Below are 24,131 nucleotides of genomic sequence, written 5' to 3'. Positions count from 1 at the left end.
CCCTTCCCGGAGCCCGCCTCCGCGTCTGCCGGCCCGCCTGCTCGCCCCTCGCGCTCGCTCTCGCGCGCACCCGACGCTCCGCCTCCGCGCGTGCTCCAAAACTGTTCCCGGAGCCAGCCTCCAAGCTTCCCCCGCCCCTGAGCTGTTTGAATATGCTAATAAGAGGCCAGGGATCAGCCAATAGATTAGCGGGGCGGTGCATCACGTGGCTAGAGGACGTGTCAGGGGGCGGAGCCTCTGCAGCCCCTGCCCGAGTTAAAACCGGAGTGTGAGAGAGAAAAGCGCTTCAGTAGCGAGAGGGGCTGAGAAAGTGGTGACACCGCCGGGGTGCGGAGGGAGTCCCTGAAACTTCTCCCAACAGCCCCAGGGCCAATCTCCCCTCAGCCCACTCCCCTCTTCGCCAGCTCCCAGGTCCCCACTCCCTGCACCGGGGGTGGGGTTGGGAGCCAGGCCCGTCTCCCGCTGGGACACACACAGGGGCCGGGAGCGGGGACGGGACCCCCGAGGCGGGGGGGACGGACCGACAGACAGACGGCCGGGCGCCCGCCCCAGCGGGCAGGCAGGCAGGAGGAGGCGGAGGCGGGGGTACGACTGGGAGGACTGGGTCTGGGGAGTTTCCTCTCAACTATCGGGGGAGAAACTCCCCGCAGCCGGAGGAAAGACCCAGACCGTGTTTTCCTCCCGGGGGCCGCGCTCCCCCGCCCCGCGTAGCGGCGGTCGCCGCCGCCGCCACCGGCGCCTCCACCTCTACCATCTCCTCTTTCTCCACCACCTCGGGCCCCGGTGTCCCCGGCCAGCACTATGCCCATCTTACTGTTCCTGATAGACACGTCTGCCTCTATGAACCAGCGCAGCCATCTGGGCACCACCTACCTGGACACGGCCAAAGGCGCGGTAGAGACCTTCATGAAGGTACCGACTGACCGAGCCCGGGCGGCGACCCCGGTCCGGCGGCCAGCGGGCGGCAGGGGTGGGGGGAGGGCGGCCGGGGGCGGCGAGGCGGAGGTGTCGGGGACCTGACTGCGGGAGCTGCCGGGCTCGGGGACCCCCTCCCCCACCGCGCGGGCGGGCGGGCGGGCGCTGCAAGCCGGGCTCGGCCCGGGCCGGGGCTGCGGCCCCGGGCGGTGTGCGGGGGCCGATCTGTGTGTGGGGAGCGGCTGCGGCGTGTGCGGTACTGTGGGGGGCGGCGGGGCCGCTGGGCGCCCCTTCTCCGCCTGGTAACCTCGCCTCTGTGCTTCCCTCTCGCCCGCCCTGTTCCTCCTCCCGTTCCCCACCCGCTCTCCCGCAGCTCCGTGCCCGGGACCCTGCCAGCAGAGGAGACAGGTATATGCTGGTCACTTTCGAAGAGCCGCCCTATGCTATCAAGGTAACAGCCCTCGCCCTCCCCCTTCCCTTCCCTTCCCTGTTCCTTCCTCTCTCACCCTCCCCGCCCCCCCATTCACCCTTCATTATGCTCCCCTCCCCCACCCGCTGTGCTCCAGGCGCTGAGGTCTTTTCCCCTGCGGGCTCCCACCCCCTCCCCCGCTACGGAGCGTCCTGGCGCGGCGCGGAGTCGCCGGGCCACCGCCGTCCCCTCCCCAGCCCGGCCCGGCGGCGGCGGCGGCGGCGGCGGCGGCGGCGCTGCGATCAACATGGCCGACATTTCCCCTCCGCGGCGTGAGCGGCAGCAATGAACTGTGGGGGATATTTATTCAAGTTAGCCCGAGTGACAGCCGGGCCCGGCAGCGCCGAGCCTGGGTCTGCATTAAAGGGGAACCGGCCCGAGGCCGGGGAGGGGGGCGGGGGCCGCGGGGCTGGGGCTGCGGAGTCTCCCCGAGAGGGCCGCGGGCCGGTGGGACAGCGCGCTAGGTGAACTTCGCAAGTCCCGCTCACTTCTGCTTTCCACCAGTATCTTTGCATCCCCGAATTCTGGGTATGAGGCTGGGGAGTACGCTTCCCGGGGAAGTTATAAAGTACGAAGGCTGGTAGCTGACGAAAGCTGTAGAGCCAGCAGGTTTATTCTTGGCCTCCTTTGGAAGAGAGTTTCCTCAGCAGTGATGCGTTATTGACACGTTACTCAAAACCGTGCAGCAAAGTGAAGCAGCTCCTTGGTGAACGGCAGATTGTAACGGCCGTCCGTGTGCACATGGCTTTGAAAGATGAAAAAAAATTCTTACGTTTTTCTTTTCAGGCCGGATGGAAAGAAAACCATGCAACGTTTATGAATGAACTGAAAAACCTTCAGGCTGAAGGACTTACGACTCTTGGCCAATCCCTAAGGACAGCTTTTGATTTATTAAATTTAAATAGATTAGTAACTGGCATAGACAACTATGGGCAGGTAGGTTGACTATTAAGGTGGAAAAACAGTTGATTTTTCTTTTTGTGGAAAAACAGTCCAGTCCCGAAACTGTATAACGTGAAATACAAGTGTAAAACATTTCAGATTAAAATCCAGTATGCACATAATCCAAAAGTGAAACAATGACCACACTGTATATGGTTTTATAGCCCTCATTTTTTTTTTCTTTTTTTAAAATGTATTTGTGTTCAGAATTCGAATCTGAATTCTTTGCTATGAAGTTGACATAAATTTAGTTTTAACCTTAAAGTTCACTCAGGAAATAAACGGGAAAACATCCTGCCTCACCACACTCAGTTTCTCTGGTAGTCTGTCCACAGGCAATTGTGCAACTCTTGCAATGACTGACAGACACTAGTTGATTAGTGGTCTTAAAATGTTAGAGGAAATTATTCTATTTGTTTTATCAGGGTTTAATTTAACCATATTATATAGCTCTGAAAGGTAAGAAGGTTTTCATTGTAGTGTACTAACTGGCTGAGTACATTAAGATTTCTCAGCTTTTGGGGTGTGTCCAGTAAGGCCCTATGCAGGAAGAATTCTGAAGCCATTCTTGAATTAAATGACAGGTCCAGAGTTTTGTTTTTAAACTCCAAACCCTTGGAAAAGAGGCTGTTTGAAAATATGAAAGAACCCTTCCTTTCTCCCTTAACTCTCCCAGTTCCTCTGTTGCACTTGCTGTTATCTCTTTGAAGATGAGACGAGACCATTAAATCACATGATGGTTCACTATGGGATAATGCAAGGTGGTCCATTATAACACTTCTTGAGATAACTGGCCTGGGAAGTAAAAAATACTGAAGAATGTGTAATGTTACACATAACAAAGGAATATTAAATCCAAGGAGTTCAGTTCCTATGTTGTGCGAAGCACTATTACCACAGTGATACTTTTAGGCACACATTTTGTTCTTGTTCCCAAGTTCCATGAGCCACAGTTTTCAGGAGTTTCACAAATTTCAGGGAAATTCTTCCCACAACTACAGCGTTTGGTTTCTTTATATAGAAAGAATCAGAATTGTTCCCTTGTTTTAGAAATGTTTATGCTTTACTTTTTAAGGGTAACTTTTCAGTGCCTGAACATCTTTGGCTTTGGAAAATGATTGAATGTAGTTCTGTTGCATTTAAAGTATATGTTGCAACTTGGAGTCACTTTGTTTCTATCTTTATGGAATTACGGAATTGCATTTCATGTATTTTCTCACACATTAATCTTTTTCTATTTCCCCTTTCATGCTGCTTTATTTTTCAGCTTTTAGTAAGTTGGGCAGATTTGCCATGAACTTTTTAGTTTGTTTCTTTAAAATAATGGATTTATTTCCCTTTCATTTTCCTTTGTTATCTGTAGCGCTGTGCAGTCTTATTGCTTAAGGTTTTGAGCTAAACTTTGAGTTCAAAGACAGATGAAACTTGCCATTATTCAGTTATCCTTATTTCCTTATTATTGGATATACTAACTGTTATTATTTGGTTGTCAGGTTGTCAGTGTATAGCAGAACTACTAATTTCCTGATCTTCTGCATCACATTTCATAAGTGGGAAAGGCGTTTAGACACGTTTACCTTTTACCTCCTATTAAAAATATGGCTTAGGTGTTTCCTTAGAAAAAACTGATGGTCATGGAGAGGCTGAGGACATTTGTAATTTAAACCCGTATTTTCCTTTTCCCAGTTGCCATCTTCCACCAGAGGATGCTTAAGTTCTTGTCTATAAAGCTCACAAAAAGTTTGAGGTTGAAGGTGGTTCTGCTGTGCTCTTACCACTTTGACCAAGAGAAGAGCCTGGAGATAGGATGTTTTTGTATGTTAAGATTTATTAATTCAACAGAGGGGAGAGATTACGCCTTTCAGTTATTTTGATGAATAAGCAAGGATGCAAGGAGTAATATCCTGAATTGGCACATGAAAATGATACTAGCATTAAAATAACTAAGGAAGCCACAATTTTCCAAATGAAAATTGACAATGATTGAGTCTAATGATTGTGATTCTCATGATTAATTAGAAGAAAACATCTTCCCAGAAGACATTTTTCATCATAAGATTTTTTTCTTGCTGATTTAAATATACATTTTGTATTCAAAAAAGGATAAATTATCAAGAATTTGGATGTCTCAAATATTTAATATTGAATATAGTTCATGTATTTTCTTCGTAAGGTTATCTCCTATTTTTTGTGGAGTACCAGTATTCTGTAACCTCAGTGTTTCTTGTAAATACTTCCCGTTTCATGCTCTATATTAGGATCTTCAGAGCCCACAGTACTAAATGCTTGTATATAATCTCAGTAGTTGAAGGAAATGAGAAAAGGTGAGCTAGATGAAAGGGCATATTGATTTTATAGAACATCTAAAAACCTTTATATGTTTTGGAATAATTTTTCTTAAACACTTAAATGGGATTTATATATATATATATGTATCTGTATATTTATATAGATATTTCCACACGTGTTCCCACTACCCACATACATGCACATATGTGGTTTCCATAATCAATTCCAAGAGTATTTTTAATATCTATATCTATATTGCATAAGTTTAGTTGGCATACCTACAAATAAAACATCTTTGAGATATTAGCTAGGATACTAAGAACTTGCAGGGCATCAGTTAGGTTAAAGTAGCTGAGAAAAAAATGATTCTTGGTGAATGTTTTCTCAAGCACTTTGGATATCTCACCAAGTTCCTTGCATATAGAAGTCCTTACAAATATTTAATTTGGATAATCAGTACCATTTGCTGATACTTGTACAATCATGGAACAATGTAGTCAGTCTTTTCTTTATAAATTATAGTAACAACTTATTAAATTGCTTATCCTTGCCGCTAAATTTGATAGATTTTTTTTTCCACATGTATTCACCAGAGTTTCAAATAATGCTGATCTTTTGAGAGCCACTGAAAATTTGAACCTGCCTTAATATCTAAAGTTTGGACATGTATAAAGTTTTAGAGGTCTGATTAAAGTTTCCTATGTAGATCGGTTTATTTTTCATACTTTTCCAAGTTGTTCTATTTTCTGTCAATGTTTTCAACATTGTTTATTATTATTTTTTAAGTTAGGTTCCAGTTAGGTTTAGCTGCTAAATATTACTCTGGCCTGCAGTTCATCATTTTTGTCACTGGACTGATTCCACACTCCTACTACTGAATGTACTAGTACTGATTCAGTTGTTCTAGGACTTAGAATGGTACCTGACCTACTACTGTATGCCTTTGGTGAAGACAATCCTTGAGTAATACCATAAAAGGAAGTATAATATGTGTTTAATTTTTTGAGGGTTTTCTATTCCAAGTGTTTACCTCATTGAAAAATGGTGGCTTTTAGACACCATCAAATTGAATGAATCTTAGGGAGAATAATGTTAGCCAGTTTTATTCTTCAGCATAAAGAGCTATTTGTGAACTTAGCAGATAATTCAGGTGGATTTCTAATAATACTGCTTTTTTCCCTTTACCAAAGCAGCAGTACCCATTTAGTTCTCAGGTAGTACATAATAAAGGCTTCTCTTTTAATGTTGGTAGGTGAAGTAATGAAAACTTGATTCCCATTTGGGTTTTTGGTTTCCTTTAGGCTATCAAGAAATATGTAAACAATAGTTTGGTATTTATTGACCTATAGATATCTTTTCAAAAGAAAGTAGATTATTATACTTGAACATTCTGTGCTGAATATGAACTGGAGACATTTTTTAAGTCTCTGAACTTTTTTTTCTAATTTTTAAATTGTGGTAAAAAACACATAACATCAAATTTACCATCCTAACCATTTTTAAATGTACAGTTCAGTAGTGTTAAGTATATTCACATTATTGTGCAACCAATTTCCAGAACATTTTCATCTTTCAAAACTGAAAGTCCTTTCAAAACAATAACTCCTCATTTCCCCCTAACCCCAGCCCCTGGCAATCAAAGAACGGCACCATTCTACTTTCTGTTCCTATGAATTTGACTACTCTAGAGATGCCACCTATAAATGGAATCATACAGTATTTGTCTTTTTGTGACTGGCTTATTTTACTTAGCATAATGTCCTCAAGGTTCATACATGTAGCATGTGTTGGGATTTCATTTCTTTTTATGGCTAAAATAATATTCCATTGTACGTGTATACCACATTTAAAAAATTTTTTTGCATATACCACATTTTGCCTACCCATTAATCTGTTGTTGGACACTTTGGTTGCTTCCACCTCCTGGCTGTTGTGAATAATGCTGCTATGAACATGGGGTAAATGTCTCTTGAGATCCTGCTTTCAGCTCTTTTGGATATATACCCTGAAGTGGAATTGCTAGATTGTATGGTAATTCTATTTAAAAAAATTTAAGGAAATGCCATATTGTTCTCCATAAAGTTTGCACTATTTTATATTCCCACCAATAATACACAAGAATTTCAATTTCTGCACATCCTTGATAACACTATTTTCCTTTTTTCTAATATTACCCATCCTAATGGATTTGAAGTGATATCTCATTGGTTTATTTGCATTTACCTAGTTATTATTTATATTGTACATCTCTTCATATGCTGAGTGGACTTTTGTATACTGGCTTTGGAGAAACATCCAAGACCTTTGCTTATTTTTTGTTATTTTTTTCCGTTGTTGGTAGGAGTTCTTTAAATATTTTGGATATTAACCCCTTATCAGATGTGCAATTTGCAGATTTTTCTCCCATTCCATGGTCTGCCTTTTCACTCTGTTGATTGTCCTTTTTACAGAAGTTTAAATTTTTGATGTATTCCAATATATCTATTTTTTATTTTGCTGCCTTTGCTTTTAGTGTTATATCCAAGAAATCATTGCCAAATCCTATGTATTGACGCTTTCCCCCTATATTTTCTTTCAGGAGTTTTAGCTTTATGTCTTACATTTACGTCTTTAATCCATTTTGAGTTAATTTTGGTATATGGTGTAGAATGAAGTAAGCTTCATTCTTTTGCATGTGGACATCCAATATTTCCAACACCATTTGTTGAAGAGACTGTCCTTTTCCCTTTGAAAGGTCTTGGCGAGTGCCTGAACTTAAGGCTTCTGAAATTATTTTCGGTAATTATTGATGGATAGGGGACTCTATAGTCAAACTTGCTTAAATGTTTTATCTCCATCTTTAATTGTGTAAAAGAAGAGCAATGGCTAGGAATGTGAAAATTGCATTCCAGTTCTGACCTTGACATTGAATTACTATGACACATTGGGCAGTCACTTTACTGCCCTGTGCCTCTGCTTCTTTGTTTCCCAAATTGCCAGTAATGAAGCCATTAATACCCTTAGAGAATCGATGAGAGTCTGAAATGGGATGGTATATTAAAATGTAATTTAAAAATTATGAAGTGCTCAGTAGACACAAAGCATACTTTTTCTCCCCTCCATAGATTATTCACTTCTGGTTTTCTCTTATTTTTCACCTTTGAATTTGAAATTAGTTATAAAAATCTAGTGATATTTAAAGCTGATTTTTATTACATGCTTTGAAATCTGTTAGTAGCATATTAAGTATATATATATTTTTCGCAGGGGTGGGCTTTATATTGCTTCCTGGGGAAGCAGTGTGAAAGGTAAATATAACTTGATCAAAGTTGTCTTAGTGGCAGTTGATAAGCATGGGATAAAGTACAAGGCTGGTATTTTTAAAAAAACAATGTTAAATGAAAACTGGATGAATATCAATTAGCAGATAAGTCAAAGTCATTCTTTCATAGGAATACAAGTTAGAAAAGGAACCCTTAGAAGACAAAAGCACATGTTTTAGGATTCTTTCAAACAGGGAGCTCCCCCTAATGCATTTAAGATGAGATTTACACAAGTTTAATATGCAAGGAACTTTTGAGGAGCACATCTATTAGGTAGATCAAGGGATGTTTTAATAAGAAGGTTTGACTGAGCTCAAAGTAGTATAACATGGCTATGATTTATTTCCTATTGAGCATTAATTTAATTTATTATTTATTTATTTATTTTTACATCTTTATTGGAGTGTAATTGCTTTACAATGGTGTGTTAGTTTCTGCTTTATAACAAAGTGAATCAGCTATATGTATACATATATCCCCATATCTCCTCCCTCCTGCATCTCCCTTCCACCCTCCCTATCCCATCCCTCTTAGGTGGTCACATAGCACTGAGCTCATCTCCCTGGTGCTATGCGGCTGCTTCCCACTAGCTATCTGTTTTACATTTGGTAGTGTATATATGTCCATACCACTCTCTCACTTCGTCCCAGCTTACCCTTCCCCCTCCCCTTGTCCTCAAGTCCATTCTCTACGTCTGTGTCTTTATTATTCGTGTCCTGCCCTTAGGTTCTTCAGGACCTTTTTTTTTTTTTTGATTCCATATATGTGACCATCTCTTTCTGACTTACTTCACTCTGTATGACAGATTCTAGGTCCATCCACCTCACTACAGATAACTCAGTTTCATTTCTTTTTATGGCTGAGTAATATTCCATTGTATATATGTGCCACATCTTCTTTATCCATTCATCTGTTGATGGACACTTAGGTTGCTTCCATGTCCTGGCTATTGTAAATAGAGCTGCAGTGAACATTGTGGTACATGACTCTTTTTGAATTATGGTTTTCTCAGGGTATATTCCCAGTAGTGGGATTGCTGGGTTGTGTGGTAGTTCTACTTTTAATTTTTTAAGGAACCTTCCACACTGTTCTCCATAGTGGCTGTATCAGTTTACATTCCTACCAGCAGTGCAAGGGGGTTCCCTTTTCTTCACACCCTCTCCAGCATTTATTATTGTTCGTAGATTTTTTGATGATGACCATTCTGACTGGTGTGAGCTGATACCTCATAGTAGTTTTGATTTGCATTTTTCTAATGATTAGTGATGTTGAGCCTTCTTTCCTGTGTTTGTTGGCAATCTGTATATCTTCTTTGGAGAAATGTCTATTTAGGTCTTCTGCCCATTTTTGGATTGGGTTTGTTTTTTTGATATTGAGCTGCTTGTAAATTTTGGAGATTAATCCTTTGTCAGTTGCTTCATCTGCAAATATTTTCTCGCATTCTGAGGGTTGTCTTTTCGTCTTGTTTATGTTTTCCTTTGCTGTGCAAAAGCTTTTAAGTTTCATTAGGTCCCATTTGTTTATTTTTGTTTTTATTTCCCTTTCTCTAGGAGGTGGGTCAAAAAGGATCTTGCCGTGATTTGTGTCATAGAGTGTTCTGCCTATGTTTTATAGCTTTATAGTGTTTGGCCTTATATTTAGATCTTTAATCCATTTTGAGCTTATTTTTGTGTATGGTGTTAGGGAGTGTTCTAACTTCATTCTTTTACATGTAGCTGTCCAGTTTTCCCAGCATCACTTTGAAGATGCTGTCTTTTCTCCATTGTATTATTCTTGCCTCCTTTATCAAAAATAAGGTGATCATATGTGCGTGGATTTACCTCTGGGCTTTCTATCCTGTTCCATTGATCTATACTTCTGTTTTTGTGCCAGTACCATACTGTCTTGATTACTGTAGCTCTGTCTGAAGTCAGGGAGTCTGATTCCTCCAGCTCCATTTTTCTTTCTCAAGATTGCTTTGGCTATTCGGGGCCTTTTGTGTTTCCATATACATTGTACAATTTTTTGTTCTAGTTCTGTGAAAAATGCCATTGGTAGTTGATAGGGATTGCATTGAATCTGTAGATTGGTTTGGGTAGTATAGTCATTTTTGCAGTGTTGATTCTTCCAATCCAGTAACATGGTATATCTCTCCATCTGTTTGTATCATCTTTAATTTCTTTCATCAGTGTCTTATAGTTTTCTGCATAGAGGTCTTTTGTCTCCTTAGGTAGGTTTATTCCCAGGTATTTTATTCTTTTTGTTGCAGTGGTAAATGGGAGTGTTTCCTTAATTTCTCTTTCAGGTTTTTCATCATTAGTGTATAGGAATGCAGGAGATTTCTGTGCATTAATTTTGTATCCTGCTACTCTACCAAATTCATTGATTAGCTCTAGTAGTTTTCTGGTAGCATCTTTAGGATTCTGTATGTATAGTATTGTGTCATCTGTGAGCATTAGTTTTAAAGATGGTAATTTAAATGACAAATTTCAAGACCCAGGTTTTATTTTCTTTGAAAATACTTGCTATAATTTATCTTCATAATTTTATACTCTAAATCTGTTTTCTAAAGGATCAAAAAACCACCCTGTGTGTTTTTTTAAAAAGAATGAAAAAGAATATCCTAAAGACATCAATTGCATTCTTAATTAGAAATTATTGAAAATAAATCAGAAGTATAAAAGGTAAATAACACGTTCCATTTCTTCAAAGAAATTTTTATTTTCCCTTTATGCAGAAGAATGTCAATAATTATGTATTAAACTGTACAGCTGAAAATTAAAAAGCCAGGAACAAATATTTGAATGAAAGAATTTCACTTATTCATTTATTTTCAATTGATTTAAGGTCATTTATGGTCAGAATTAGCTAAAAGTATTGTTCAGCCATGTTTGTGTTATGGATTTCTCCAAGGAGATCATATAATATTTTATAACTTGAAATTTTCCTAAATATTTAAAATTATTTTTAGTCATCATAATCCTTCACTCAAATTTATACTCTTATAAGTAAAATCGTCTTGGTGGGTTTCTTTTCTTTGGTTGGTCAGTGCTCACGTATACCAGCCCTGTTTTCTTTCATTTTATTTTATTTTATTTTTTAATTCTTATTTTGTTTTTGTTTTTTTGACTGGGGCACTTGGCTTGCGGGATCTTAGTTCCCCGACCAGATACTGAACCCAGGCCCTTGGCAGTGAAAGCGCAGAGTCCTAACCACTGAACTGCCAGGGGATTCCCTGTTTCCTTTCATTTTAAATAAGTAGTTTCTTTATACAAACTTAATTTTCATTTAGCCCTATTATTAATCTGTTTAATTTAAGCATGGTCCGAAACCATAAAGTACTGAGTCTTTTGGGTTTTGTTTTTGTTTGTCTTTATTGCCTGATCCCTCTTCTTTCCCCCCAACCTTTTCTGTTGAGATATACCTTAAATACACATATTCTAATTATGAAGCTTAGTAAAATTTTAAATACACTCTTGGAAAAAAAATTGAACTTTTTGCATCTACTGACAGAACTTTTCAGTAGATTTTTTGTAAATATTATTATGGTTATTGTTTCCAAGAGCTTTATAATTGAAAGTGATGTTAGATTCCATCTTCCTCATTGTATTAATGTAGAAAGTAAGGCCCAGAAAAGTTAAAATGCTGAATTTCTTCACATTATGAAAAATTTCAAAAGAGAGCAATTGGTTATGAAACAGTCATGCAGATTTTATTAGTAATTTGTATTTTATTTAAGAGCAAATTTTACTGGAAGGTATAGCCAGTAGATCTGAGTCCCTCTGGGTGGGGGTGTATCAGTAACTCTCCAATGAAATGTGTGTCCTTTCAGTTCCTCTGTGAAAAGCAGGCGTTTCATTTTGTCATTGTGTTACACTTAGCTTTTCTTGTAACACCTGTTAAAATACAGTTTTTTACATTCAGTTGGATTTTCTTCCCACTCCCTCCTCCCTCCCAACTCCTTGAAAAAAAAAAAAAAGTGTGAACATGGGGGATAGTTGCCAGGATTCTATACCATTCTTAATTTAAGGCCTGGATGCTAATATGTATGTGTGTGTGTGTGTATACACACACACACACACACACACACACATACTGTTTGATTTCATATTCATAGTTTATTTAACGTTTCTGATGTAGTTAATACAGGACTATTAACCTAGTCCGTTAATTAGTTGACTTTTCCCATGTAGTGTGCCAGTATTACTGCTATAATTATAAGTTTTTACCTGGAGAGCTTTGTAACTAGTTAACTATCAATTAGTTTCCTTTGACGTAAGATACTTTTGAAAATCTCTAAGCATTGTTGTTAAGATTCAGAAAAATCTGTTTGGCTCTATGAATTCCTAGTCCACCCATGGGTTCCTGGCAAGTCATGTAATCTCTCTCAGCCTCAGTTTCCCCATTAGGAAAATAGAATGAAATAATCTATCTTGCAGGATTGTGGTAAAAATTGAGTGATATATGGTATAATTTGTTATTGTAATACACGTATTACCATTTTTGTGAATTTCCTTTTATTTAAATTTTAAAAATTGGAATTGTGGGTAGAGTATTTTATCCAGCTTTTTAAAGAACAAGAATTGTGGTGATAGGGAAAGAACTGCTTCATTAGAACTGGCTTGCCTGGCTCTGGGGCTACTAGCTTATGTTGTATTGACTGACAAGTCCCTTAACCTCACTGAGCCTCAAATTTCTCATCCACAAAATGGTGGTAATACCAATCTTGAAAAAGTTTTTAAGGATTGGAAATAATTTTTTTTTTTTTTTTTTTTTGCGGTACGCGGGCCTCTCACTGTTGTGGCCTCTCCCGCTGGGGAGCACAGGCTCCGGACGTGCAGGCTCAGCGGCCATGGCTCACGGGCCCAGCCGCTCCGCAGCACGAACCCGTGTCCCCTGCATCGGCAGGCGGACTCTCAATCACTGCGCCACCAGGGAAGCCCTGGAAATAATTTTGTTAATCATCTAGCAAAGTGCCTGCTTGGAAAAGGTTTATAATCTGAAACCTTTGAGAAAAAACAAAAGTTTTTTCATAACCCAATATGTATACATCACAAGAAGCTAGAATTAGCTGTCCAGCAGTTTCAGCTAAAGTAAATTTTCTTGCCATAGGGAACATAATGGTTTTTGGCTTTGAAATGAAGCTCTGTAGATTACTCCAAAAATACTTTCCCCTTGGAGTTACAAAAGTCTTTTCCCCCACATCTCTAATTCTTATTCAGAAATGGTTTAATAACAGTTAGTACTTCAAACAAACAAACATGTTTTTGATTTTCAAAGCAAGAAAGGTTTCAAGCTTCTTTGAGGAAATTTAGATCTTGGCCCATTTTTAGGGCCTTGTAACAGTATATTTTAGAATTCAGGTTGCTGATGATTAGGATGGGGTGGAGGATGTCATTGTGCAGAAGAAAGGTCAAATGTAAAAGGTGTGATCCATTTTATTGTTTGTAATGTAGATTTATGTGGGAAAAGAACATAATAGGATGACCCTAGGAAGGATTATTTTATGTGATGATATTTCTCTTTTAGGGCCTATGTGATTTGAAATTTGATTATTGGTATATTGAGAGATAGTTGTACCTCAAAAGTATTTTAACTTAAAAATCTTATAATTAAGAGGATTAGTTTTAATCAGAGGACCAATTTATCAGCCTAGTGATGACTTAGCAAAACTTATTCTAGGTCCTACATACGCTTGCCTTTTTTATCTTTGCCTTAAAAGGAAATGACGTTTTAACATTTTCGATCTATTAGTTTTGCTCAGAGAAGCTGGGGAACATGTGAAGGTCCTTGGGAGGATTATATCATCTAAAAAACTTTATTATAGAAAGGAAAACAGTTCTGAGTATGTGAGAAAAAGTAATTGTAGCATTAGCTTATTAGGTAATGTAATTTGTAACTAGTCATTGACAGGATTGATGCTGGCATGTTGAAGGAAAACTCTCACTTTGTCTTCAAGCTGGTGAACCTAGTTAGATATTAGGAAACATCAACAAAGTCTGCTTATTCTGGAGTGCAGACACTGGAAGCATCCAAACAACTATTCTGAAAGGATTAAAAACAATTGATTATTTTTAATCACAGAAATTGAAGATGATTGCGTATGCAGTTCTCTGTGAAAGGTTAGACTGCAAACCACAGTGGATGATGTTACAAAGCCTGGGTCCCTAAGATAATGACAAATAATAGTACTTTTGGATTATTAGGAATAAGCAAAGTGATGTTTTTGTAGCCTCTGATGTAGTGCTTGAGTTGTGATGGTTCCTGATCATTTATGTACTTTGGAAGGTAATAACTAATGTAGAATTTTGAATTTTTGTTGTACATTTTAAATTGTCAATCCCATTTCTCAAACCAGTAAGTTAGAAGGAATACCCAAGTAATCGCATTCAGAAAATTGGGCCTAAATCAAATAGTAGAAAGAGTAAGAGATCTTTACATCTAAATTTTATTGTTAATCAAGAAGGGATAATATCTAATCCCAAACAAGATTATATTTAATGTAAATCCTAATCTAAAAATTATCTTGTCATGTTCTTAGAGCTTCCATTTCAGTGAGCTATAGTATCAATCAAAAACATGTAGCGATCTGTGCAGGCACCCACCCATCCATATGTGACATCTGCTTTTTCATGAGGTTCATTTCTAACTTAAAACCTTGGTGGATTTGTATGTATAGATAGGAAGGCTTGTAAAAAATTGTTTTTAACAGTAGAACCCAAATATTATGTGGTTAGTTTTTTGTTTCCCAAATGTGTCATCTATTTTGAAAAATTTAAATCTATAAACACTTGGGAAGGTGCTTAGCATGAGCATCAGTAAATGTTTGAATCAGAATTTAGCAAGAATGAATTTCTAGAAACTCTTTACTCAAGTTCCTATACCTGTATAATGGATTTGGAGAAATTTAAATATTTCCTCCTAAAAAAACTTACTGAAATTGGGTTACCACAAATTCTTTCCTAGAAAACGAAAATTCCATATATTATATATATATATTTTTTTACAAAGCAGGGCCCCTTAAAACCTAATCTCGCATTTTGATTTATCCAATTAACTTATTTTGAGGTTGACCTTAAGCCATAGCATATGGGAAATAATAGACTATTAGTTTTTCCAAGTGCTTATCATGAATTATTTTCCTTTATGAAGTTTAATACTTTATCGCTAACTTTACTGATATGCAGTATTTATTAGGCAGTTCTTCATTTTCAGTAGTAGTCTTAAAGATACTTAGGTAGAATGCTGTGGTTGAATTCCATCTTTTTTGTAGGATAGCTGTGGTATGTGTGAATGATTCTTTTGAGAGCATATTCATAGTGTGGATGTTTAGAAGGAAGTAATGATAATGGTTAAAGATGTGATTTAATCAGACTTTTGCAAAAGTAATATGTGTAGGTTTGGTGTAGTCAACAACCCAAGGAGATGATTATTTTTGATAGAATAGGCAGATCTGTATGAGTTTTTTTTTTTTGAGGTTAAATTAATTTGCAGCATTATTGCTGTATAACTTTACCTATCTTTGAAAGTGTGTTTTCATCTTGGCTTTTATTTTTTTACTTTTTCTGTTATGGTTCTAACATGTTTTTTTTTTAATTATTTTATTTTTTTGGCTGTGTTGCGCAGCTTGTGGGATCTTAGTTGCCTGACAAGGGATCAAACCTGGGCCCTCGTTGGTGAGAGCACAGAGCCCTAACCATTGGACTGCCAGGGAATTCCCTAACATTTTTATTATTATATGCTTTGCTGGAATTAAGTTAATACCACATAATCCATTTAGTATAATGGATGTATTAGGTTCTTTATCCAGAATGTTAGTATTTCTTAAGTAAAATTATATTTCTTACACCCTCATTACTCTTTTTATGCCAGTATAAACAGTTTACCTGCTACTATGTATTAAATAATGCCAAAACCAAGTATTTATTTGTTAGAGTAATCTTATCCAAATTTTAGACTCCAGTTCAGATGTAAAACTCAAAGTTCTGTGAAATTATTTAAATATTTAAATATATTTAATTTATATTACTTTCCTTTGATGTACTCATTGTTAGTCTTATCAGTCATTGAGTTTAACATTCATCTTTTTCACAAAGTCAAGCTAGTAATTCTTCAGTTCTTAACAGTGAATATTTTTTGCATTACTACTACAGCTGACCCTTGAATGACACTTACATGTGGAATTTTTTCTTGCATACTACAGTACTACACAGTCGGGGGCTGGTTGAATCTGAGGTTGCGGAATCACAGATATGAAGGTCCGACTATAAAGTTATATGTGTATTTTTGACTGTGCAAGGGTCAGCGCCCCTCAACCCCTTGCGTTCAAGGATCAGCTATGTTTAGTTTATTATTTAAATCAAATCCTAGGATATTGCTCCTTACTCATTATGTTAAAATAAATATATGAGATTCCCTCCTACTTTTGCTCAAGTCTTATTATTCCATCTGTTTCTAATGCTATTTTTTTTTTTTTTTGCGGTACGCGGGCCTGTCACTGTTGTGCCCTCTCCCTTTGCGGAGCACAGGCTCCGGACGCGCAGGCTCAGCGGCCATGGCTCACGGGCCCAGCCGCTCCGCGGCACGTGGGATCCTCCCGGACCGGGGCACAAACCCGTGTCCCCTGCATCGGCAGGCGGACTCTCAACCACTGCGCCACCAGGGAAACCCTAATGCTATTTTTTAAAAAATAAGGAATTAAATAGATAAAGGAACTGTATTGGTACACAATTGTATAATGGCATTACTTGAAACTAAAAATACATTTCTTTTAATGGGGAATTTTAACATGTTTTTCTTTAGTTTATACTTTAATGTATTCTAAGTACTAGGTTTCTATACACTAGGAGATTTTTTTTTAAGTTTTATTTTTGGATACTATGCACATTTTAATTTTGAAGAGTACTTGTTTTGAATATGTAATAAATGCACGTGGTTAAAAAGTTAAAGCATTAGAGAAAGTTATACAGTTGCTTACTTCAGTTCTTCAGAGGCAACCATGATTAATCAGTTTATAGTGTGTATCCTTCAGAAATCTTTTGTATGTAGTTGAAGTTATTTTAAAAGCAGTGATTTTTTTTTTTGCTTTTTTAGCAAAAACTTTTTTTTGAATTTTATTTATTTATTTATACAGCAGGTTCTTATTAGTTATCCATTTTATACATATTAGTGTATATATGTCAATCCCAATCTCCCAGTTCATCACACCACCACCCAAAGCACTAATTTCTTAAGATGAATATCTGAGTTTTTACATCAAAAGACTTATTTATGCCACACCACTTGGGATCTTGACTCTAAAAGTAATCTTGCTGAATTTGAAAACAAACATAAAACTTGTAAATCTGGCCTTGGAATATTGATTTTAATGTAAGCCTGTTGGGCCTTTACTGACTTAAATAATAATTATATTTTGTTTGGAATGTGTAATTAACGAGTTGTGCATTCATCCCTGTAATATAATGAACCCCCCCACCCTTTTTAAAAAAAAAGCTAAACAATATTAATGACAGTGAGTTATTGAATAGAAAATATAACTTGCACATCAAAACTATGATTTCATAGGTCTTATTGCTAGAGTTTGAGGCTAAAATAAAAAAAAGGAACTGATGTAAAGAAAAATATTAAGAATGTAAATATTAGTGCAGGTAATAAGTAGATATTGAAAAAATTCTGGTTGTGGTATTCAAATGTCTGAAGTTTGAGCAGTACTGAACTAAAGAATGTTATTCTGGTTGACTTGTGTTGCAAAGTATGTATTAAAAGCCTATTTTCTCAATTCTGTATAGTTGTAGAAGTGTTTATTAGTATTATGACTAATAAGGCTTTGGATGTGAATTGCAATCTAATACTTTTAGAAATAAGCTTAAAGTAGAAGAATATGTTTAATATTGATGTTTCTGTATTGTATTTTTTAATAGAATCTGATTTTTGACAAAGTATAAAGGGAAGTGTCAGAAAAAGTTTCTAAATGAATATGAGCTGGTTTATCATACTTTAGAACATATATTGTTACCTCTTTATTATCTATGGTAATAGAGAAAAATAAGGTAGATAATGCAGGACTCTTTTCATATTTTCAGTATTTATATAGATTTTACAGTGATGTAAATAAAGGGAAGCTAAAGCTCTAGTCTTGAACTTAACTTACAAAATTTTTAGCAGCAAGCCTGCTAGGTACTTGTCCCGTATATGCATGAGAACCTTTAGTGATGTAGTACTTATTTCTCAGGGCTGCCCTTTCCATTTCCTTACATTTTTGCTTGTTGTCACTGTAATTTACTTGAAAAGGAAGTTTTTTTTGTTTTTTTTTTTGTGATACGCGGGCCTCTCACTGTTGTGGCATCTCCCATTGTGGAGCACAGGCTCCGGACGCACAGGCTCAGCGGGCATGGCTCACGGGCCCAGCCACTCCGCAGCATGTGGGATCTCCCCGGACCGGGGCACGAACCCGTGTCCCCTGCATTGGCAGGCGGACTCTCAACCACTGTGCCACCAGGAAAGCCCGAAAAGGAAGTTTTAGATTGAAAAAAAGCACGTGCTATTTCTGGAAGTTTTTGATTTTCTGCTAGGTAATATACTTTTAGCCTGGACGTATCATGTTATACATCTTAACATCTTTTTGGTTGATTTCTGTTGGCCATAGCTTTCCTGGCACATAGCAAAATAGCTAGCCGGTAATAGATGTGGGTTAGCCGAAGATGCTGTCACAGGAGCGAGCCAGAGAGTGGATCTTTGGTGTACATTTTCCCTGCCCTGGGAAAAGTGTAGCATAGACAGGCACTTGGCTGTCTTTCTGGGATTTGTTTAAAGCAGTGATAATCATGGTGGAGCATGGTGGCACGGAAAGAAAACTTGAGGCCTTTGGTCCTGCAGCAGAGGTAGCCACTAAAAGGTCTGCTGAATGCTCAGGGCTGCCTTCCTTTTGCTTCAGAAGATAATAAAGACATGTTTAAGGGTACAGTAAAATTCCTGTGCCTCATCCCCCAACATTTTAAATTTCTTGGGTAAAACTAAAACTGCTGATTCTGAGAACCAGGTTAGTTTATATTTGAAGGTAAATTAGCCTTGATTTTATGTTTTCAAAACTATTTTTGCTAAATCACTTGTTTTAACATTTTCAAAAGCATTTTCTTTGCAAAAATGAAATAGGTTTTAGTGGATAAGACCTACTTACTTTAATTATATTCTTTAAATTGTCTTATTGAGATTTTATGCCTTAATTCATTTAACATCAGAATACTGTTAAATTATTGAGAGAACTTATGTGAAGTAAAAGTTTTTGTATTTGTCTTTAACAAAACTCTTTTACCTGAGACTTTTGACCAATATTAAAACCAAATTTTCTAAATGACAAGATTTCCATTAGTAAATATCTCTAGAGGTAGAGTATTATACTTTGCACTGTAGTTTTTGTTACATGTCTAGATTTCTTTATGCCAAAAACCAGTGCGAGTAAAACATATGAGTTTAGTTTTGCTAATGGCAAAAGTAAACTTTTAGTCCCTCTACTGGCTGCCTTTGTTGTAGCAGAGCTTAAATTTTTTTTTTTTTTCTTTTCAACTCTTAACTAAGATAAAGTCTAGCTTTATGACCAAGGTGAATTTTGAGGCAAATTCTAATATGAACTGTCCCCAAATTGAGTGACTTTGTAAACAAACTTATTAAGAATAAAAATGTAAAGTAGTGACTTTTAAATATAAAGATTTGAGAATTATTAAACTTCAGAGGCTTGGCCCTGAATAGCTAAAAACATTATATTACACTGATTAAATCATAACTTTAGACTTTTGAAATGTTAAAATTATTTTTTGAAAAAAAAAAAAATTATTTTTTGTAAAACGTGAAAAAAAATAATCTTGTGATACTGGCAGACAACCAAAATGTATTTTAGTTTGCTGGATAAAAGAGAATGTCAGAGAAAGATGCCAGTTACTTATGCACTTCTGCCAAGAGTAAGTGTACTACCAAAGGCAGAGGAAGAGCAGCCTAAAACTATACATGAGAAGCTTCATGGCGCAACATGGTCTGCTCACTTGCTGCAAGTGATTTAAAAATTTATGCTTAGATAAATGTTAAGACAATCAGCTTTATATAGAGGTTGGGATAACTTTTCCCTGAAGAAAAAAACCCCTCCTTTTGTGTATAAATTACGTTTGTTAAATCATTATTCTAATTAAAAAAAATTTTTGTTTAGTTTTGGCTGTGTCGGGTCTTCGTTGCAGCATGTGGGATCTTCGATGAGGCACCTGGGATCTTTCCTTGCGGCACGCAGACTCTTTGTTGTGGTGGGCAGGCTTCTCTCTACTTGTGGTGTGCGGGTTTTCTCTTCTCTAGTTGTGGCGTGTAGGCTACAGGGTGCGTGGGCTCTATAGTTGTGGCGCACAGGTTCCAGAGTGCGTGGGCTCTGTAGTTTTGCAGGACGCGGGCTTTCTAGTTGAGGCTCACGAGCTCAGTAGTTCTGGTGCGTGGGCTTAGTTGCCCCATGGCATGTGGAATCTTAGTTCCCCGACCAGGGATGGAACCCAAGTCCCCCCGCATTGTAAGGAGGATTCTTTACCATTGGACCACCAGGGAAGTCCCTCATTATTGTAATTTTTATCATAACTAACACTATTGCTTTTCTTATTGTGATTCTTGACTAAACTCTTTCACCTTAGAAAGGAAGGGATCTTAGGCACAGTAGGGTTAAGTGACTAAACAGATGAAATGAGGATAGCCATATTCTTCTTTACTTTTCTTTGCCTTTGATCTTTACCTGTATTTTCCAAAATTTAAAGTCATTAAAAACTTAATATTTATTTTTTTGTTTGTATGTAAAGTGAAAGTTGATTGAAGTTATATAGTTTTCAAAAGTAAATGATATCTATCTATATAGCATTTTGTTTTACTGTGTTTTTGCTGGGAGGTGGTATATTGATTTATATATAGAAAAAATGGTAGGTAAGACATCACAGAGCAACAGGAAACCAAGTAATGGAATAGTCCTACTGTACGTAGTTAATTTTACTGCAGATAGAATATAGTAAACCAAACTACTTGTAATAACATTCATTGTTGTGTGACTGTGGCACAACCCAGGTTGGTGTAGAATTGTATTCAAGAGAATTTAGCTGCTACCAGTAGGACCTTCAGATGCTGTAGAAAGACCATGCGATTTTAGAGTTGGAATCATGTTCTGGCATTGCCAGTTACAACTGTGTGACTGAGGGTTATATTGTTTAATCTCCCTGAACATTTTACCTCACCAAGTTTTTAGGGTCAGATGAGATAAATATAAGTGCTTTATTGTTATTATTAAGTACCTGGTTATTACAGTATTTCCAGGCATAGACTCCGAGGAGTATCATGTGTATAAGACTCTAGTAAAGTATCAATTGAAAGCTTTGTTGTCAAGGAAAAAGTAACTTTGATTTTAGTGTTTGAATGTAGCTTAAATTTTTTTTTTTTTTTTTTTTTGCGGTACGTGGGCCTCTCACTGCTGTGGCCTCTCCCTTTGCTGAGCATAGGCTCCGGACGCGCAGGCTCAGCGGCCATGGCTCACGGGCCCAGCCACTCCGCGGCATGTGGGATCTTCCCGGACCGGGGCACGAACCCGTGTCCCCTGCATCGGCAGGCAGACTCTCAACCACTGCGCCACCAGGGAAGCCCCTAGCTTAAATTTTAATAACTCAGACTTTTTGCTAAATTTGAATACATTTGAACTTGACTTTTAGACATTGTGGTTCTTTAGAAAGTACATATTAGCTTTTGGGTGGACATCATCATCCGTAAAGTTCTTAATGACTGTAGACCATTGTCGTTTAATTATAAATATGACCAATCCTTCGGCGGATAATTCTGATCATGCTTACACAGAAATAAGAATAGATGGGTGTCCAACTTTTGATCAGAAAGTATGACTTTGATTTAGGTTAAAAAGTAAAGGTGATACAGAGATACTTTTGCAAGTATTTAGTCCATGCTCTAGTGGCATTAACAGATTTGCATGTCAGCCAAAGTAGTTTTAGCTTAAGAGTGAAAGCGAGGTACAATAGTTTCGAAGATACTAGGACTTCTTGATTTTCTTTATCTCCCTTTGCTAATTTTTGAGCTAAAATGGTATTTGTAGAGACCAGGAGAGGAGAGTTATTATAGGTACATAGGTACATCGTTTATGATGTGTGAGAGTAGTGATTATGTATCATGCACTTAACACAATTCCTATATATGATAGCCACTCAGTAAATGATTGAATGACAAACATGAATGAATGGACAATGGACGGTTGGACATATGTAGGAAGGAGGTGGTATACCCTTGTAGCCTAGCAAATTGTTATATGTTAAGTTTGGGAAGCACTCATTTATATTGAGGTAAAGGTAAGTAACATCTATATATTTTGAAGCTTGTTGAAGTTTGAGTAATTCCGAGTGGCTCTGTGAACTTGGGCAGGTCTATGTTAGGCTATAATCAGTGAATCAATATTTAACTGTCCAGTGCTTAGATATTTTGTGCTCGGTGCTGAGGAAGAATTATGACATGATCCTTGCCTTCAGTGTATTCAAACAGGAAACAATAGCAAACAGTACAAAATGGTGTATTTTTAAAGAAGTGCAGTAAAAACGCATAACAAAATTTACCACCTTAACCATTTTTAAGTGTCGAGTTCAGTAGTGTTAATTACATATACGTTGTTGTGTGAGGTGTTGTATATTTAAATTGAAAATATGAGAATGAGAGGATAAATGCTGTGGGGAAGCGGGATTCAAAATGTACTCCATGAAAGCACTCCAAATCCAATTTTATTTGAGGAAATGTTATATTTATACTTTTATTTACTTAAGTTTGAAAACGACCACTATTAAAATTTGGAGAGGGAAAGGGCTGAATTATTCAAGGCCAGAGTAATCAGGGAAAGTTTCAAGGCAGAAGAGGAAGATTTAAACTGGGCCTTAAAAAATGATTAGGAATTGGATGGGTTGTGGGCAGGGAAAAGGAAAAGCATTCTTCTTGATGGAGCCAATCAAAGCTCAGAGGTTGGGGATATGAACATTGCCTATTTCTCGATTAAAGAGAAGATCTGCATTATGAGAATTTATTGTTTATGTTGGGGGTGAATGGTGTGTAATGTAATGTCTCCCAAAATGTGTTCCATCTGCCATGAATGTTGTGGAGGAGGAAGGGAAGGGAAATTCTTGTCTTTCTCCTACAAGGTTCTAGGAACATTTGAATGCGACTGTGCATTTGAGAGCTTAAAAGGTTGTATCCAGCATATTTTAATTTTATATGAGCAGAGGAAGTTTTCTCTACCTGGAACCATTGTTTCTTGGACACCAGTTTGAAAACTGTATATGCCACCTACATACACTTTCTTGACTTGATCAAGAAATTTAATATACCAGATATCCCCCTGCTCCCACTTTATGATTAGATTATAATCACAATTACCGTATGTGAAAAGTGTTGGTAAACTCATTCAACAAATACGGAGTATGTACTGTAATCTGCTAATGATTGAGAGTTATATACATGTAAGGAAAATGTTACAGAACCACAAGATATTACATGCATATAACCCTTCTACATTCTTGCTATTCTATGTATGGTCAGTGAACATTAGCGTCTCCTAGCCTGCAGTCTTGTTAGAAATGCGAAACCTTAGTCTTTGTCCCAGACTTATTGAACCAGAGCCTGCATTTTATTAAGATCACCAAGTGATTCATATGCCCATTAAAGTGTGCATTTGTCGTATGCTGTTTTACATCATATGCAACACAACTTTGTTCTGTCCTTTCTTGAACACTGTTAGTAGCAGAGAATTTGATACCTTTGATTTCCAGCTTAGGGTTTACCCTCTTGAAACTTCTACCCTCTGGTCATGGTTTTGTCTTAAAGAGTTATACAGAATCTGCTTCAGTATCTCAAATGAGAGTCATTTATATGTAAAAGATAAGCTTATGTTTATCTGAGTCCCTAACAAAATGTGTTACCTAGAATTGATCATAGTACTCATAGAGTGACTTGGCCAGAGATTTGAATGGAAGTTATTGAAGTTATTTCACCTTAACTATAGAGCGTTTAAGAGCTCTGTGCCACTGTGTTCCATTGCCTCTGCTGCTGTTATTTTTCTCCTCCTCTCGCCAAGCAATTTCTTTAAGTAGCCATCCTTCTTACTTTTAACTTTTCACATTGGACTGTTCTTAAATTTTGCTAAGCTCAGGGTAGGCCTAGTGTTTCTTTGGAACCAGCTCTTA

The 24,131-nt window shown here is 37.8% G+C and overlaps 1 protein-coding gene across 3 annotated transcripts in view; it reads left to right on the top strand.

Annotated features, from left to right (window-relative positions):
- Positions 1 to 307: 307 nt before the first annotated feature.
- INTS6 (integrator complex subunit 6) overlaps positions 308 to 24,131 on the top strand; it is a 90,843-nt gene continuing 67,019 nt past the window's right edge. Inside the window, exons 1-3 of one of the 3 annotated variants that reach the window (XM_027116380.1) lie at positions 308 to 912; positions 1,289 to 1,366; positions 2,171 to 2,320. In XM_027116380.1, coding sequence (XP_026972181.1) covers positions 802 to 912; positions 1,289 to 1,366; positions 2,171 to 2,320 — 339 coding nt within the window. In that variant the 5' untranslated portion in view covers positions 308 to 801. Of the gene's footprint in view, positions 913 to 1,288; positions 1,367 to 1,639; positions 1,657 to 2,170; positions 2,321 to 22,324; positions 22,330 to 24,131 lie in introns of those variants that run through there. The other 2 variants (XM_027116381.1, XM_027116383.1) reach the window with 2 other exon arrangements.

The sequence above is a fragment of the Aethalodelphis obliquidens genome, unplaced genomic scaffold (genome assembly GCF_003676395.1).
Source record: "Aethalodelphis obliquidens isolate GAN/ISIS:26980383/991018 unplaced genomic scaffold, ASM367639v1 scaffold16, whole genome shotgun sequence".
NCBI lineage: Eukaryota > Metazoa > Chordata > Mammalia > Artiodactyla > Delphinidae > Aethalodelphis > Aethalodelphis obliquidens.
This window is presented reverse-complemented; position numbering and strand designations above follow the sequence as displayed.